This window comes from Aythya fuligula, chromosome 1 (genome assembly GCF_009819795.1).
Source record: "Aythya fuligula isolate bAytFul2 chromosome 1, bAytFul2.pri, whole genome shotgun sequence".
Taxonomy (NCBI): Eukaryota; Metazoa; Chordata; class Aves; order Anseriformes; family Anatidae; genus Aythya; species Aythya fuligula.
In genome coordinates this window covers 183,967,491-183,982,001 of record NC_045559.1, presented here as the reverse complement: position 1 = coordinate 183,982,001, position 14,511 = coordinate 183,967,491, and the positions used below count along the sequence as shown (strand labels likewise).

The 14,511-nt window shown below is 37.8% G+C and overlaps 1 protein-coding gene across 11 annotated transcripts in view; it reads left to right on the top strand.

Annotated features, from left to right (window-relative positions):
- FRY (FRY microtubule binding protein) overlaps positions 1-12,642 on the top strand; it is a 232,797-nt gene extending 220,155 nt beyond the window's left edge. For 9 of the 11 annotated variants that reach the window (XM_032207218.1, XM_032207230.1, XM_032207224.1 and 6 more), the window contains 4 exons: positions 5,527-5,544; positions 8,224-8,334; positions 10,411-10,604; positions 11,176-12,642. In XM_032207218.1, coding sequence (XP_032063109.1) covers positions 5,527-5,544; positions 8,224-8,334; positions 10,411-10,604; positions 11,176-11,434 — 582 coding nt within the window. In that variant the 3' untranslated portion in view covers positions 11,435-12,642. The remainder of the gene's footprint in view (positions 1-5,526; positions 5,545-8,223; positions 8,335-10,410; positions 10,605-11,175) is intronic. The other 2 variants (XM_032207210.1, XM_032207208.1) reach the window with 1 other exon arrangement.
- The last annotated feature ends 1,869 nt before the right edge of the window (positions 12,643-14,511 follow it).

Sequence of the window (14,511 nt, the reverse complement as noted above, 5' to 3'; positions counted from 1 at the left end):
GTGCAGTCCCTTTTAGAAAGATATCACATCAGAAATCAATTTCCCACAACAAAGTGTCTCTGACAATCACTCCGGATGTATTGTGCTTCCACATTACACCCATTTTATCTACAGATTTTACAGGCTCAATCTGCTAAACAGCAAGACCTGTCTGGTTGAAATCCACTTAGATTCGCAGTTATGAATATTCGCAGTTATTTACAGTTACTGACTGTAAAATGGCCAGTGAAATTATTTATATATATCCATAAACACATATACTTAGTATATTAATTCCAGTTAAGAAATCAATCTTCTCAGAGATTATCACCATCAACTGGCATCCCTGTGATTTAATATACTAAGTAGAGGAAACAGCTGGTATCTTAATGATATAGAATAAGTTGGGAACTGTTTTGTGGGGATTTTTTTTTCTTTTTGGAGGAAAAAGATTGAAGGCTTGGAAAGAGAGAAGGCTAAGGAGAATTAGCCAAAATCAGGAAGCAACAACAGCATGTAGAAAAAAGTGACATCTCCTCTTTCCATGTATTTTATCTTAAAAAAGATGATGATGACATTTTCAGAACTTGCCTGTTGTAACTTTTTTTTTTTTTTTGAAAGACCTTGTTTTATGGTCATGTTGGTTTTGGTTTGCTTGTCTTCTCCTTTAATTCATTTTATTTTCTTCTGTTTTTATCTTAACTTCTCATTCCCATCTCTACGTACGTGTCTTCCTGTGTTTGCTCTCACTTGTGTTTGGGGTTTGTTTTTTCTTTTGTTTTCATTTGTGCCTTCTCAATAATCCCATATCCTTGCCACCCCTGCTTTTTGGCTTCCTTGACCCTATTAGCAAATCTGATTTGTTAATAAATCCTCTGGCTATAATCACAGGTGTTGGGAAAACTGTTTAATCTTCCCGCATCTGGCACTGGCAACAGCAAAAATTACACACCTCTTCCAATGCATTTAAATGAGATACTGGCTCATTGTTGTGGTGTACAGGGATGTTATGAGTGAGCTATTCTCAAATCTAAGAAAGAGGGACCCAGAACACAGGCTCTTTAGTTTGTGTTTTGAAAAAGTAGAGCAGAGAGAATGCTGAGGAGAAGGAGTAAACTATGAACTGAGCTAATATATAAATGGCCTAAAAGCATCTAAAAGTTAATAAATACACTCCATTTGTGTTTAATTATCTTTTTGAAATTAGATGTTCTTTGTTTCAGAATTAAATGTGAAACAAGGGTCGGTATTCTTACTGCTTATCAAGCAGATTGAAGAAAACGGGTTTCTCAGTCCTGCAGGAATCCCTGTTCTATCCCCAGCAATGTCCCTTCAGCCTGAAGTGCATTATTCCTTGGAAGTTGATGGAATAGTAGGTCTTTGATAACAGGCATATATTTATTTTTCTCACCTTGGATTTACCTATCAATTGAAACAGCTCTTCCCAAGGGAACTTCAGAACTCATACATGATAATCCATTCTGTTTACTCAACAAAAGAGTGATGGGAGGGAGAGTCTAGGGAAACTGGGGAAATGTCATTAGAAAGGGAAAAGGAAAAGTGATTCCTAGACTGGCAAGTACTTGTTTTCACACCTTTCCTCTCCTCTTCTCCCTCAGCCTGGAATGCCAAAGAATCTAGCAATTGTAGGGAAAAAAAAAAAAAATCCATCTTACAGTGGTAGCTGTGAGGGAACCTGTCTAAACTCTTAGACTTATCGATGGTTAGACTAAGACCTGAAATCCTGCATAAAACTTCTGGCATAAAAAACCGCCTAGCTAAAACACAAAAGCAGGTTGCCTCTGAAAAGGTTCAGAAATAATTGTAAGGAAGAAAAAGCAATACCTTGTCCTATGGAGGACAGGAATCTGTGATTCTCAGAACCTACTGCCACCTTGGAAAAAGCTGGAGGTGAAAACAAACCACTCTGCTCACGAGACAGACATCAGACCAGGTTCAGTGCTGCCAAGAAGGGTTGCGTCACGGATGACTTAAATGGAGCTATGCCTGCCTATGGGGGTGGTTAGCTTGGCACTAGTTTCTCTAATCAAATTTATTTCTAAATAATTGCATGTGATTTGTTGACCATTGTTTCTGTTACTGAAAATGGGCAAAGGCAAGAATTGCTTATTCTGACATTGAAGAAGCTTTAAATAGAAGTTGTCTAGGTCAGCTGCTCGAGCTAGCAAATTTTCTGAAATTGGGTAATAGCTGAATGTCCCAGAATGTCTTTCCACCCCTTATTCTTGCAGCAGAGTGCATGATTTGTACATCTTTGATTTGTAAGCTTTGATGCTACATTTAATCACTTGATGCTGTGGAGTCTCAAGGACATAAGAGGCAATTTATAAGCGAAGATAACTGCACGTACTGTTTTGCTGTCTCTTCAGGTGTAACAGATGAGTAAAGCTATCAGTGCATCCTTGAACCCTACCAAACAGAGTTTTTTTAAATCTAGTCAAAGACTGGTTTTATGATGTTTTCTTTTTCTTTTTTTATTTTTTTTCTTGTAAGGAGATACACGCAAGATCCTATTTTTCTTGTCGTTTAGTACTAGATAATTCAAATATTTTGTCTCCTAATGAGACATTCAGTAAGTCCAAAGTCAGTATACACCTTTCTTAAACCATGCTCATCTCAAAGATCACAAGCTTTACAAAGACCACAAGTTTTACAAAGCTGCTAGTGGATATTTAAAACACGCCACATCCCTTAAAAAAATGCTGGAAAAAATCAGAATGGACCTGTTATGATGAGTTTCCCTGTGGCTAAAGTTCATTGACTCTGGGCCACCAACAAGGCTGGAGGTCTGCTTCTTGACACCATAGTAATCCAGAGTTAAACTGAGTCACAGTAGAACTCCAGGCATAGCATCTGACTGCTGTTGGACATATCCATGGACTGACAATGAGCTCAATTTGGCTCTTGAAGGCAGATTTTCTAGAGGACCACAGCTGGGTTTTAGCTTTCTCCTGACAGAACAGTTTAATTTCAAGAAGAGTGGGTATTTAAGAATGCAGCAACATATGCTGTACCTCTCTTTTTGTCTCTGATACATATACCCACTTTCCTAGATTGTGGGAAAAAGCTTTTGTCTGCTGCGATACCAAGTCAAATATAATACCTCAATAAAATGCACTTGCAATTAAAAACCCTCGCAGACAGCAATTATTTTGTTATGATGGGACTCTCCTGTGTCATTAAATGACTGAAGACTGTGTTGCCATCAACATTTCAGTATCTTAAGAAATAAGTGAGTAAGTCTCATCTCTTTCTAGTACGTAAAAATGATTCCTTGGGAAAAAAAAAAAAAGCAAGAAGGATGGTGACCTAAAGATTAGTATTTTGCTATCCTCTTGCTCTGCTAATAGTACAGAACGATAATTCTCTGTCTCAACAGAAAGATAAATCAACGTGCTGCTGTTGTGGACAACATTGTGTGTGTTTCTTAGGTGTACCATTTGCTAGCTATATTCAGAGCATTCAGTATAACATCTAGTATTTTCAGCTGCCAAAAACACTAACTGTGTAGTGTCATAGTTCCCTTAACGTAGGCATTAAACTAGAGATTGAGGAGAAGAGTGAAAGTTCGGAACATTCTGCATGAACCCTTGCTACTAGAGGCTTAAAGAGATTTCATTTAGTCCAAAAATTAGTATTATCTCAACTTCCAAGGAATATTTCATTTTATGCTGAAAGGAAAACAAGTTACAATCATGAAATTGCAGAGCCATGTTGAGTTGACCATCAGTAGTTTAAGGAGATTTTGTAGTACTGAAAGATCAATATGCTTTCTTCCACTGAAGAAGGAGGAATTTTCATGTACGATGAAATCCCAGTTCCCTTTCCCCCCAACCTCCTCTTATTTATTTATTTATTTATTTTGCCTCCCTGTTTTTGGAAGCAGTAAAAAAATGAGAGTTGTTTTCTGGGGAAAAAATGTCCATGAAATTCACTTCTTTGCAGCATTTCTCCTTCTTTAAAGTAAATTCCATGGCAAGATAGAAATTATATGTGGATTCCGGTATTTTTGAAAGTCCGAGTGTAAATTAGTGGTATGCTAAGATTCAGAGGAGCTTAAGTGAGAGGCAAACAAGATTTGAAAAACAGAAATCAGCGTATCTGTGAATTTAATGCAGCACAATGATCTGTCTGCTCTTGTCTTCTTGTCTTAAACTTGGCTTTACAAAGCTTGATTTACATAAACTGCAGGGAAGCCAAGATGTAAAGGAAGGTTTTTATAAGAGTACTAAATACTCCTAAGTAAAAAAATAAAATAAAAATAAATAAATTCAAACAATGTTACAGCCGTAAAATTAAACATTACAGGAGCTAAAGCTTTGTTTGTCATGGTTTTATTGATGGGTAGTGCAGGATTCAGGAAAATACTTTTCATACATTCTTTAGTTGTAAGGCCTGTGGAAAGAAGCCAAACCAAAAGGCTTTGCTTGGCTATACCAAGTTAGCATTACTTGACATTTCTGTGTTTGCTGCCTTTGTATTGAAGGTAAGGTAAATCATTTTAATAAGAATTTCAAATGTTTATTGACATTGTGTGCATATGCACTGACATCAGGCTGTAACTGGGCAGATGCCATTGCAGTCTGTTAGTTACAACATTGATATCATTCTGTTCATCTAAAATGACATGAGAATGTAATATATGTAAATAATAAGGAAATCTGCCTGAAAAATGCACAGAATGCAACTGTTGGTTCTTGATAAATGAAGAGGAACACTTTTGAGGAGAGAAGTTTATTTCTGAGACATTAGTCCCTAATCTTTGAAATGCTAATGCGGGTAAATTAGATTTTTTTACTGCTATTAAAACAAGAATTATGCTGACATTTTAATAGTTCCAGAATTACAAATCAGTGAATCATTACTGGTGAGAGGAGGGAATACAAATCTGAACATGTGGCACTGCCTTGTAGTCAAACCAAACTGGCATTTTCCATGGATTTTTTTCATATGATTGTCGTAAGTTACATATGAAATATTTCCATTGTAAGGTGCCAAGTAATAAATGCAGAAGTCACAAAGCTTATCCTGTAAATGTCATCAGACGTATTACATCGAAAAGTAGAAGTATTAATAAATAACATAATATTTATACAACACAAATTTCAGTTCTGTTAATCACTTGAAAACCCTGCATACTGCTTTGAGCACTTTGCTGTGTGAGTTCTTTTTAATAATAAGGACAGCAAATTTAAATAAAAGTATTATTTCAAGACTTTTCTAACACAATTTCATCGTAAGCTCCTGAGCTACTGAGTGGGAGGGATAAAGCAAAATTAACAAATATGAATGTCCAACTGAGGATGTTTAGATTGTAATTTACAGTTAGAATTAAGAGCTTGATTTTACTGAGTGCTGTGCATGTTGTATGTGATATTTCCAACCAGTCACCAGGTTGAGGCAAGCATTGCTAATACTGCTGACAAATTATGCTATTAAAGATGGGCTGTGCTTCCTATTGCATGCATTCACTGACACTATACTTTCTTTCCTTTCCTTTTCTCCTGTGCCATGCTTGCTGTGTAGCAAATGGAATCTCTTGCAGTAAGTTGAAGTTCTTTCATATTCTTTGTCCATCTGCAGATGGACTAATACACCCCAATTTTACTGGTTTACTTCTAAGCATGTTTTCCTTTTTTGCTACAATTTTCCTGTAGAATATGTGGTTCTACATGCAGTGACTAAAATAATTTACTAAGGTGTGTTCTGTGAAATCTAAAAAATACTTTGCCTCAATTCTGACACTTTCATATGCTGTTTAAAATTGTCATTTACATAATTTTTCAAAAATCAAACCTTTGAATGGTTATAATAATATTTTGGAGTGAAAGATCAATTACTTGTTATTTTAAAATTCATATTTTTTTATTTGTCTCAATGAAAAACTACAATTTATAGTTGACAGTTATTTTAAATTGCTTTTGCTTATACATTGATGAATACTTTCACTATTATTGGTTACTAATCCTTACTCAGGAATCAAAAATTGTTGAAAAATTGAGTTGCTTGATATAGTGACTAAATACTGAGTCAAACTTGAATGTTCAATGCAGCTTTAGTTTGTCTTAATGCAGGATAGCAGCCAGAAGGGTAACACTGAATTACTGTGCCCTAAGGACTAAAAAATGGTGTGTTACATGCCAAGCTATCGCAAAATATATATAGTTTTTAATGTTACACCATGTCCTGGTTTTCAGTTAATCTTTAACTCCCTAACAGCTTGAAGTATATGTGTGTTTACCTGCTAATTAGCACTACCAGCTCTCCAAAATTTGGGTAGGGTTGAATTTGATCCCAACTGGATATCCTCAAGGTGTGTCCCTGCTACTGAACCAGGACCAGGGAGCGAGCGTGCCTCCCCATGCCAGCGTTGCCAGTGCACTGCTGGCACCTTCCAAGGCTGGGGAGCCAGCCAGCCTCTGACATGCCCGAGCATGGTTCAAGAGAAGCCAGAAGCCGGAGCCTTTTCCAGGAGGTTCTTCAGATAATCAGTCTTCACTGTGGGAGGAGGACGGTTCAAAACATAGATGCAAATTGGCAGTTCTGTGAGGCCTCAATTACTGAGAATGGTCACCAAGCAAGTTGATTTGTCAAGTCCTTGATGCCCTTCATCATCATTTTGGCCACTGGGGGGAGATTGAGTCCATGCCCATAATTCAGTTCTGTACTAGCAGGTCACCCAAGTGTTCCCTATCTTTCTCCCCTCTGTGGCTGTGCCTGGCCAGGTTGTCCCCACCACCACCTGGTGCTCTCCTCCTGCTCCCACGGGATGGGATTCAGGGGGAAAGTAGCTCTGCCAAGTTTTGGCAGTGCCCTTGGTTGACTGTTCGTGGCCAGGTAGCCTGATGAACAAAGGTGAGGTCTTCCAAAGAACATCTCTTTTGACCTCAACCCTTGGGCTTGTCTGTCTCGTAAAGAAATTTTGAGAATCAGAACGCTAAGGATATGGTTCTAATTTTGGCTTATTAGTGGGAGCCCTGGCACTTACATATTGAAGCGGATGTAAACAAACACTTCAGTTAAATTAATGCTTAGGATGTTTTTAAAGAGCTTTTTTTTTTTTAGTATTTGTGCTGGCCTTTGCACTGACCCTGATTCAGCAAATAGCCAAAATACATGCTAGTGGCCAAGCATGTGTCAAGTGCATTAAGAAAGCAAAGTCATTAATAGCATCTTTTTTTTTTTTTTTTTTTTTTTTTTTTTCCCCACTGTGTTTGGCATGAACCTCTGCTCTAGTTCCTCCAAGCAAATGGAAAGATCACTGAGCTCACACTTGGTCACTGTGCCTGTAGAGAAGACAAACCAAGTGTGGTTTGAAGTCTTTCCTGCTAAAGTGACAGGAAGCTTCTTGACTTGTACTTGCAGAATTTGTACTTCTGCAGTTTGCCAAAGATGAAATATTCCTCCCTTCCCCACCATGATCCATCTGTGGAACTGCAAGATTCCTCCTCCTGATGACACACAGATACCAGGAGCATTAGCATTAACGTGGTGTCTCTGGCACACGTGCCCATTTCATGTTACTCTGATGTGTCTGACACATCACACTTCTTGTGTGGTGCTGCACATCACTCCGGAAGAAACAAGTTAGTATTCATGTAAGAGTATCTACTTAGCTGGGAGAATAAATTACAGAAGCCAGATGTCCTCTTACACATGAAACTCAGTTCATCTGTTGTATGGTTTCATTAAGATGGTGGGAAATCCACGAGCTGGCATTTCCTCCATCCCACTCCTGGCTGGATTTTATTTGCCTCTCTTCGCCTCTCAGAGAAGCAGGCAGGAGCTTTGACTCTCTTGGACAACCACTTCATTGCTTCTCTATTGGATTTCCATCCTTTCAGAAGAGGTCTTTTACCATTTCTGATTTTTTTTAGAGTTTTATCTTCTATATGGCAAAGTCACTTCTCCCATATTCTGCCTGTGCTTTCCAGCTGCAGTGGGGTCAGTAAAGCTAACCTATATAAACTGCTTTGAGATTGGGGCTGATGTGTGCTACATGACAGCTAGCAATTATAATTTTAATTTTCAATGTCATTTATGATTTACCAGCAGAAGAATGTGCATTACTTGCTTTCTGAAGTAGAACGTGACTATACTTTAGTAAAATAATGTGGTTTTTTTTTAAGAAATAAACTATCTCAAATGTGTTTTACTTGTTATTAGAAACTATCCCAACTTACTGATCTTTATTAATTAGTTCTTCTATAAATCTCTCCTTAGCAATTGGAACTGTGTCAGAGATTATATAAACTCCACTTCCAGCTGCTGTTGCTTTTTCAGTCCTACTGTAAACTTATCGGACAAGTGCATGAAGTCAGTTCGATGCCAGAGGTATGTAGCAAACACTACAGAGTCTTATACTAGAAAGCACTCCTTACCTTCATGTTCTTACTCTTCTTTCTGTGGACTTGCACCAAAGACTACGTAATTTCACCCTGAACATGAGTCTGCAGACAAAATGCTTCAATAAACCAGCATCCTCATTAAGGACTAGTTGAGATCCAATATTTTTTGTAATTGACTGTACTGTCAGAGATGAGTTTCCTCTATAAATTGAGTCTTCAAAAGACATTTCAGTCAGTGGTAATTAACTAGAATGATATATGGAATCTTAACTTTGCTCATACTTTACATGTAAGGAAGTGCTCACGCTGGGTAAATATCTGCAAATGAGTTGTTGGATTTCTTTATTATTTGAGAATTTATTTTTAAGGGGATATGACCTTTCTTCACACATAAAGAAAATCTCCCGTTCCAAGATCATGACTGACTTCAGCAGGATTTTTGGAGACATGTAGACCAGGAGTACTTGTTATCATGACAATAACAAAATAATGTGGTAAATTCATCTTAATATGGATGCAAATTTGAGTTGTTTTTTTTGTTTTGTTTTTTTTTTTTCTGGAGTAATGTCTTGTAATTTCCAGCCATATAAACTGCCTCCATTGTATGTACGCTGGTACTAGAAACATCTGCAGCAGCTTTAAATGTTTTGGCATCCTCATGTACCTATGGAAACGAGGTGTTTAGTGTAGAAGTACTTTATATTTTGACTGCAAGTGTACCTCCTAATCCTGTTCAATGGATAAACAAAGTGAAATCAGTTAAATGCCTCCCAAGAGTGCTAAATGTATTTAAAAATGTAATTAACAAAATCCTGTAATTTCACAAGTCTTTTTGATTCTGACATTTTTACAGGGATTCTTTAAGTATTTTTGACACAACACCCTATCTCTTTTGACCAAAATAGCTTTCTGGTTTTAGATATATCTGTGTATCTTACATAAAGAAACACTTCACAAGAATACTGTTAGTCAAATTTATTGCCAACAAGTGCATAAAAAACAAACTTTGAAAAAACTTTGAGGTGATCACTTTAAGTTAAATGATCATCGTTTAAAGAAAGGTAGTAACATAACTTGCCATTCCATATATTTTTTCCTCCTGGCGAAATGTATATATTTTAAACTACTGAGAAAAAGTTATTGCACTTTGCTTGTTGCTATAAAACAAAATGTCAAGCTATGAAGTATATCTTATGATGGATTCTGGCATTTTACACATTCTCCAGTAAATGGAGATGGTTTGTTTTGTTAGATGTGGTACAAGGAGCTTGAATATTTATTGTGTCTTAAGAAACTGTTCTGCAGGCTGTCTTGTGATGTGACCAGGCTGCTTGCTTCTAAGACAGGATACTAGGAATCTGGTGTTGGAGTAGCCTAAATTTTAGAAATGTTTTATGTTCTTTATTAGCGGATTGATGTGTGTAGCTGTTTAACAGGTGACTTTGTTAGATTAATTGTTATAAATGATGCAGTCTATGGAAATGAAGAGCAACAACATGAGGAATGGCCTCCAAAAAAAAAAATTATACATATTTTGCTGGAACCATAAGCTATTATTTAAGGGAAGGTCCATTTTTAGTTCATGAGACAGTGGTTATTTCTAGCATATATGAGCATATAAAGGTAGATCTTTAACTTTTTAGCCTGGCAAAGGGCTATAAAATTCTGGTCCATCTGTTAATCATATCAGATCCTGCATGTGTTTTGTAAATAAATAACAACAACATTGCTAGGAGAAGCAAATGTTATTTTCACAAACTTTCCCACCACAATATGAAAACAGTAGCAGAAATAAAAGATAAAAGATTATTCAGATGTGCTCTTGAATGTTAGTAAGCCAAAAGATTAAAGAAAGCTCAATGCATTTTAAAGCTACACGACAAAAAACTACACAAATCTGTAGTCTATTTCCTTATACTGAGCAAAGAGATCAAGAAATGTCTTGAAATGGTGTCTTTTCCATAATGCGTACATCAAATGTGCTAATAAGAACAGACTCGAAATAACTACTCTCTTTGGTGCCTACCAAAATACCCATCTCATAATCTTCTCATTGGAACAGCTGTTAAATATGTCAAGAGAACTGAGCGAGTTGAAGAAAAATCTTAAGGATGCTACTGCCGCTATTGCAGCTGAGCCTCTGAGTGTGGAATCTGAGCCCACATTCAATTCTACAGAAGCAGCTATTCAGTCCATGCTGGAGTGTTTGAAAAACAATGAACTTGTTAAAGCCGTCCGACAAATACGAGAATGCAGGCAAGTTTTACTACATGGTTCCTGTTAGAATTCCATGTTATTGGAAAAGCATGCATTTATTATCCTCCTAACTTTATACTAAATGTGCTAGGTCACCATAATTTATTGCATACTTTTTCAACAAGGTAGGTGGGGCACAGATACTATTAATTTTGCACCACGAGTAACAATATCAAATTGGTAATACAAACACAGATGCTTACCACAATGATGATGTTTAATTGCATAGCACAGATGAAAAGTGCTTCTCTGAGGCTCTTAAGAATCTTTTTATAGAGCCAATTCCTTAGCAAGTGTATGGCACTGGCATCAGCTAACATTCAGCCTAGTTTCACTTCACTTATTTGAATTAGTTTTCTTAAGCTTTTTTGTTTTCTTAAAAAATAGGAATTTGCTTTTATGTTATTTCCGTGTCTGATATCACTAACAAATGAGTCACTTAAGACAGTGAGTTATTTTGGCTTGTAAATATGTGCACGTCCATTCTCCTTTTAGAGATCTTTATCGCCTGGTTTCGTTCTGTGCTAATACCCCATAATGATGCACCCATTCTCTTCCTGTTTGATTGCAGGATTTTGTGGCCCAATGATATCTTTGGAAGTAGCTCTGATGATGAAGTCCAGACACTACTGAACATTTACTTCCGACACCAAACCTTGGGTCAGACGGGCACCTATGCACTGGTGGGCTCTAACCAGAGCCTGACTGAAATCTGCACCAAATTAATGGAACTGAATATCGAGATCCGCGACATGATTCGCAGAGCCCAGAGTTACCGGGTCATCAATACTTTTCTTCCAGACTCCAGCGTTTCCGGCACAAGTCTCTGACAGGAGTCTCGTGTCCTCTTTCAAGCTGGGAGTGCTGCCCTGCTGGAGTGAGGTGGCTCAATGTCTTCTCAGCCTTACAAAGGTTTGGTCAAACTGTACTCACTCTTGTTACATTTAGGATTTCTTCTAAAACGATATGGGCTGAACTTCAAATGTGTAGCAATACTGTAAGGACAAAGGTAACATAGAGCATCCAGGACAACATCCCTTGTTCTCTGTTGCACAAAAAATCAGTTAGCATTTCACTGAGCAACTGCAACTCACTACTGAAGAAGTGACTTCCATTGCATACCAAAGCCTACTACACTGAACAATACTTCCTTTATAGCAAATTAATTTTAGGTTGGCAGAAGTGCAATGTTTCCTTCACGAAATAATATTTTTTGTTAAAAAAAAAAAAGAAAAAAAACTTGTACATTTTTTCCTTTTTTTCTCTTATTTGGTTGAGTGAAAGATGGGCAGAATGAAGCTGGCCACAGAATCTCGCAAACTTGTTGGTCAAAAGCTGAGAGCCTGTGTATATGAAACAAATTGTAAATGGACTACAATTTAATGTACACTGTAATTTGAATATTATTACTGTATCTTAAAACAACGAGCTGCTACGAAGTACATTTCCTAATGTTACTAGGCTACTGTCTCTGAAGGTACTGGATCATATTGCAGAGGTCTGTTCTTAGGCCCACAAGTATCATGAATGGTCTTGGTAGATTTTCCTTTTTTTTTCTTTTTTTTTTTTAAAGGATCTTGATGGCTTTTTACTAGAGGGTTGCTTTTATGAATATATTTATATTAAAGGATGGTTGATCTAATTTAACTTGCCATTTTGTAGGAGAAAGTCCCATCACAGAGTCAAATCTTTTGAACTGTTATGCATGCATATTTTTATTTAATATAAATTTTGAGTATAAAAAGTAAAAATATTAACGTGAAATGCAAGTTCTCATGTTAAGCTTCTTTAAAGAGATGTCCTATTTTATTTGTAATGTATATATGTCATAACTGTACGTTCTTTTTCTTACATTTAACTGCTGTCCAGTGTTAAATGTATGCATGTAAATCTGTTGCACATCTGAGACACTTTTATTCTGACAACTATGTAACTTATTCACTCTGTAAATACACTTACCGTTTTTGTGAAGTAACTTTGGTTGATATTTGGATCCGTACATCCATTTACCTAAAATATAAAAGTCATATAATCACAACGGAGTATGTGCTAGTTGTGAAGACTGTGTTCTTATCTGAATCTGTGCAGCTGCCAACGGTATGGATGATAAGCAGCCCCTCAAAGTCTCCTTTTTCATGGCTTATGGCGAACTTGTTTGTTAAAGCGACCAGGGAGAAGTGTAAAGATTATTTTCTTTCACAGTCAAACTCAACCCAGAAGAGCACACTGACTGAAGCAGTTTCTTAACTGAAAAAAAAAAAAAAAAAATCCCAGTTGAAGGCTTATTTCTATTAAAAACATCAATAATGGACCTATTAGTTTCAGAGTTAGTTTTCAGTCATTTGTTTGTTTTCTAATGCTATGGGTAGAAGAAAATCTGTCCAGCCTGCAGTATCAGCCTAAATTCTGGGAATGCAGTAAAGCCCTCTCGCCTTTATCCCTTTTTCAGCTTGCTTGCACAATTTTAAGTGGATCCTCCCAAACACTTGCACTGATGCATAAAAGGCGTGGAATCCATGGAGCGCTGCAGCCCTATTATAGTTGCAGGACAAAATAAACACAGGGCAAATCCTTTCCAAAAGTGATACTATTTATCTCTGACTTCTTCTTATGCGTAAACCAATCAACAATGGTTAGAGAAGTCTTCAAACATCGGTTACATATTTCCTCTTTTGCAAGTTATCCAGAACTGCAGCTGGGGTGGTCTGCAAAAATTGTAGTGGTTGGTAAAAGTTCTGAGTGGCTCTGTCACTTTGCCAAGTTGTATCTTGCAGAACGCAGGAAAATACAAGTTGAAAGGGACAACAGGAATCATCCAGCCCCCTTGAAGCAGGGGCAGCCATGAGATTATATCAGGTTACTCAGGCCTTCATCCAGCTGAGTCTTGAAACCCTCAGAGATGGAGAGCGCACAGCCACGCTGAAGAACCAGGCTCTGTGCTTCCTCAGTAATAACCACCTCATGGTACTTGTCAGCTACCCCTGGGTCTCACTGAAGTCTTTTCTTCTCACCAAACAAGCCCATTTCCTTCAGCCTCCCCTGCACACAGCAAGGGCTATAGACCTGTAGCCAGCTTGCTGACCTCCACTGAACACATGATAGCTGATAAATACATATTGACAGCCCAAGATCAGATACAATAATGACAAAAGATGTGCTCCGGTGAGCACTGACATGGTCAGTCACTTCCCCAGCTCTATTGGCTCTGCTGCTGTCGATACGAGCCCGGATAGTGCTGCTGCCCTCTGCTGGCTCACGCCCACCTCATTGGAATTTCTTGTCCCTCCTAAATATCACAAGATTGCCATCAGCGTGTTTCCCCAGTCAGCTGAGATGCCTCTAAATGGCAGCACTGTTCTCAGCTGCGTTGGCTGGCTCCCTCAGCTTCTGCAGATTTGCCATGCGCATGCTGCTGCCTCTTTCATGGCACTGGAGTGGAGTAGGACAGGTCCCAGGACATATCCCCTGGCGTACCCCACTTGTTACTGGCCTGCAGGTAGAATTGAATCCATGACCCTGTACAATGTGATGCAATTGATCTTGCACAGAGATGGGGACAGACCTGAGGTTCTTTCCAACCTAAACTATTCTGTAGTGCTTCACATACACAACAAAGGCCATCATGCTGTAATCTGAATTCCCTTGCATCATTTCTAGACTTGAAGAAGAATACAAGTCATCATATTCCCATCAAAGCCTCCCTGAAGCCCTGGGAAGACATGACCTGTAGGAAAACCTCACTGTACTTCAATAGAAGAGGTATTTTGAGTAGGATTCTGACTGCATTTTGTCTTCATGAAAGCTGACCCAGTTATTCACTTGTTACATTTGAGACACCTTATATGACTAGGAAGCTTCTGTCTCAGCTTTTACTCTAATTGGCAGGCAGTAGGAGCTGTTTTAGTGA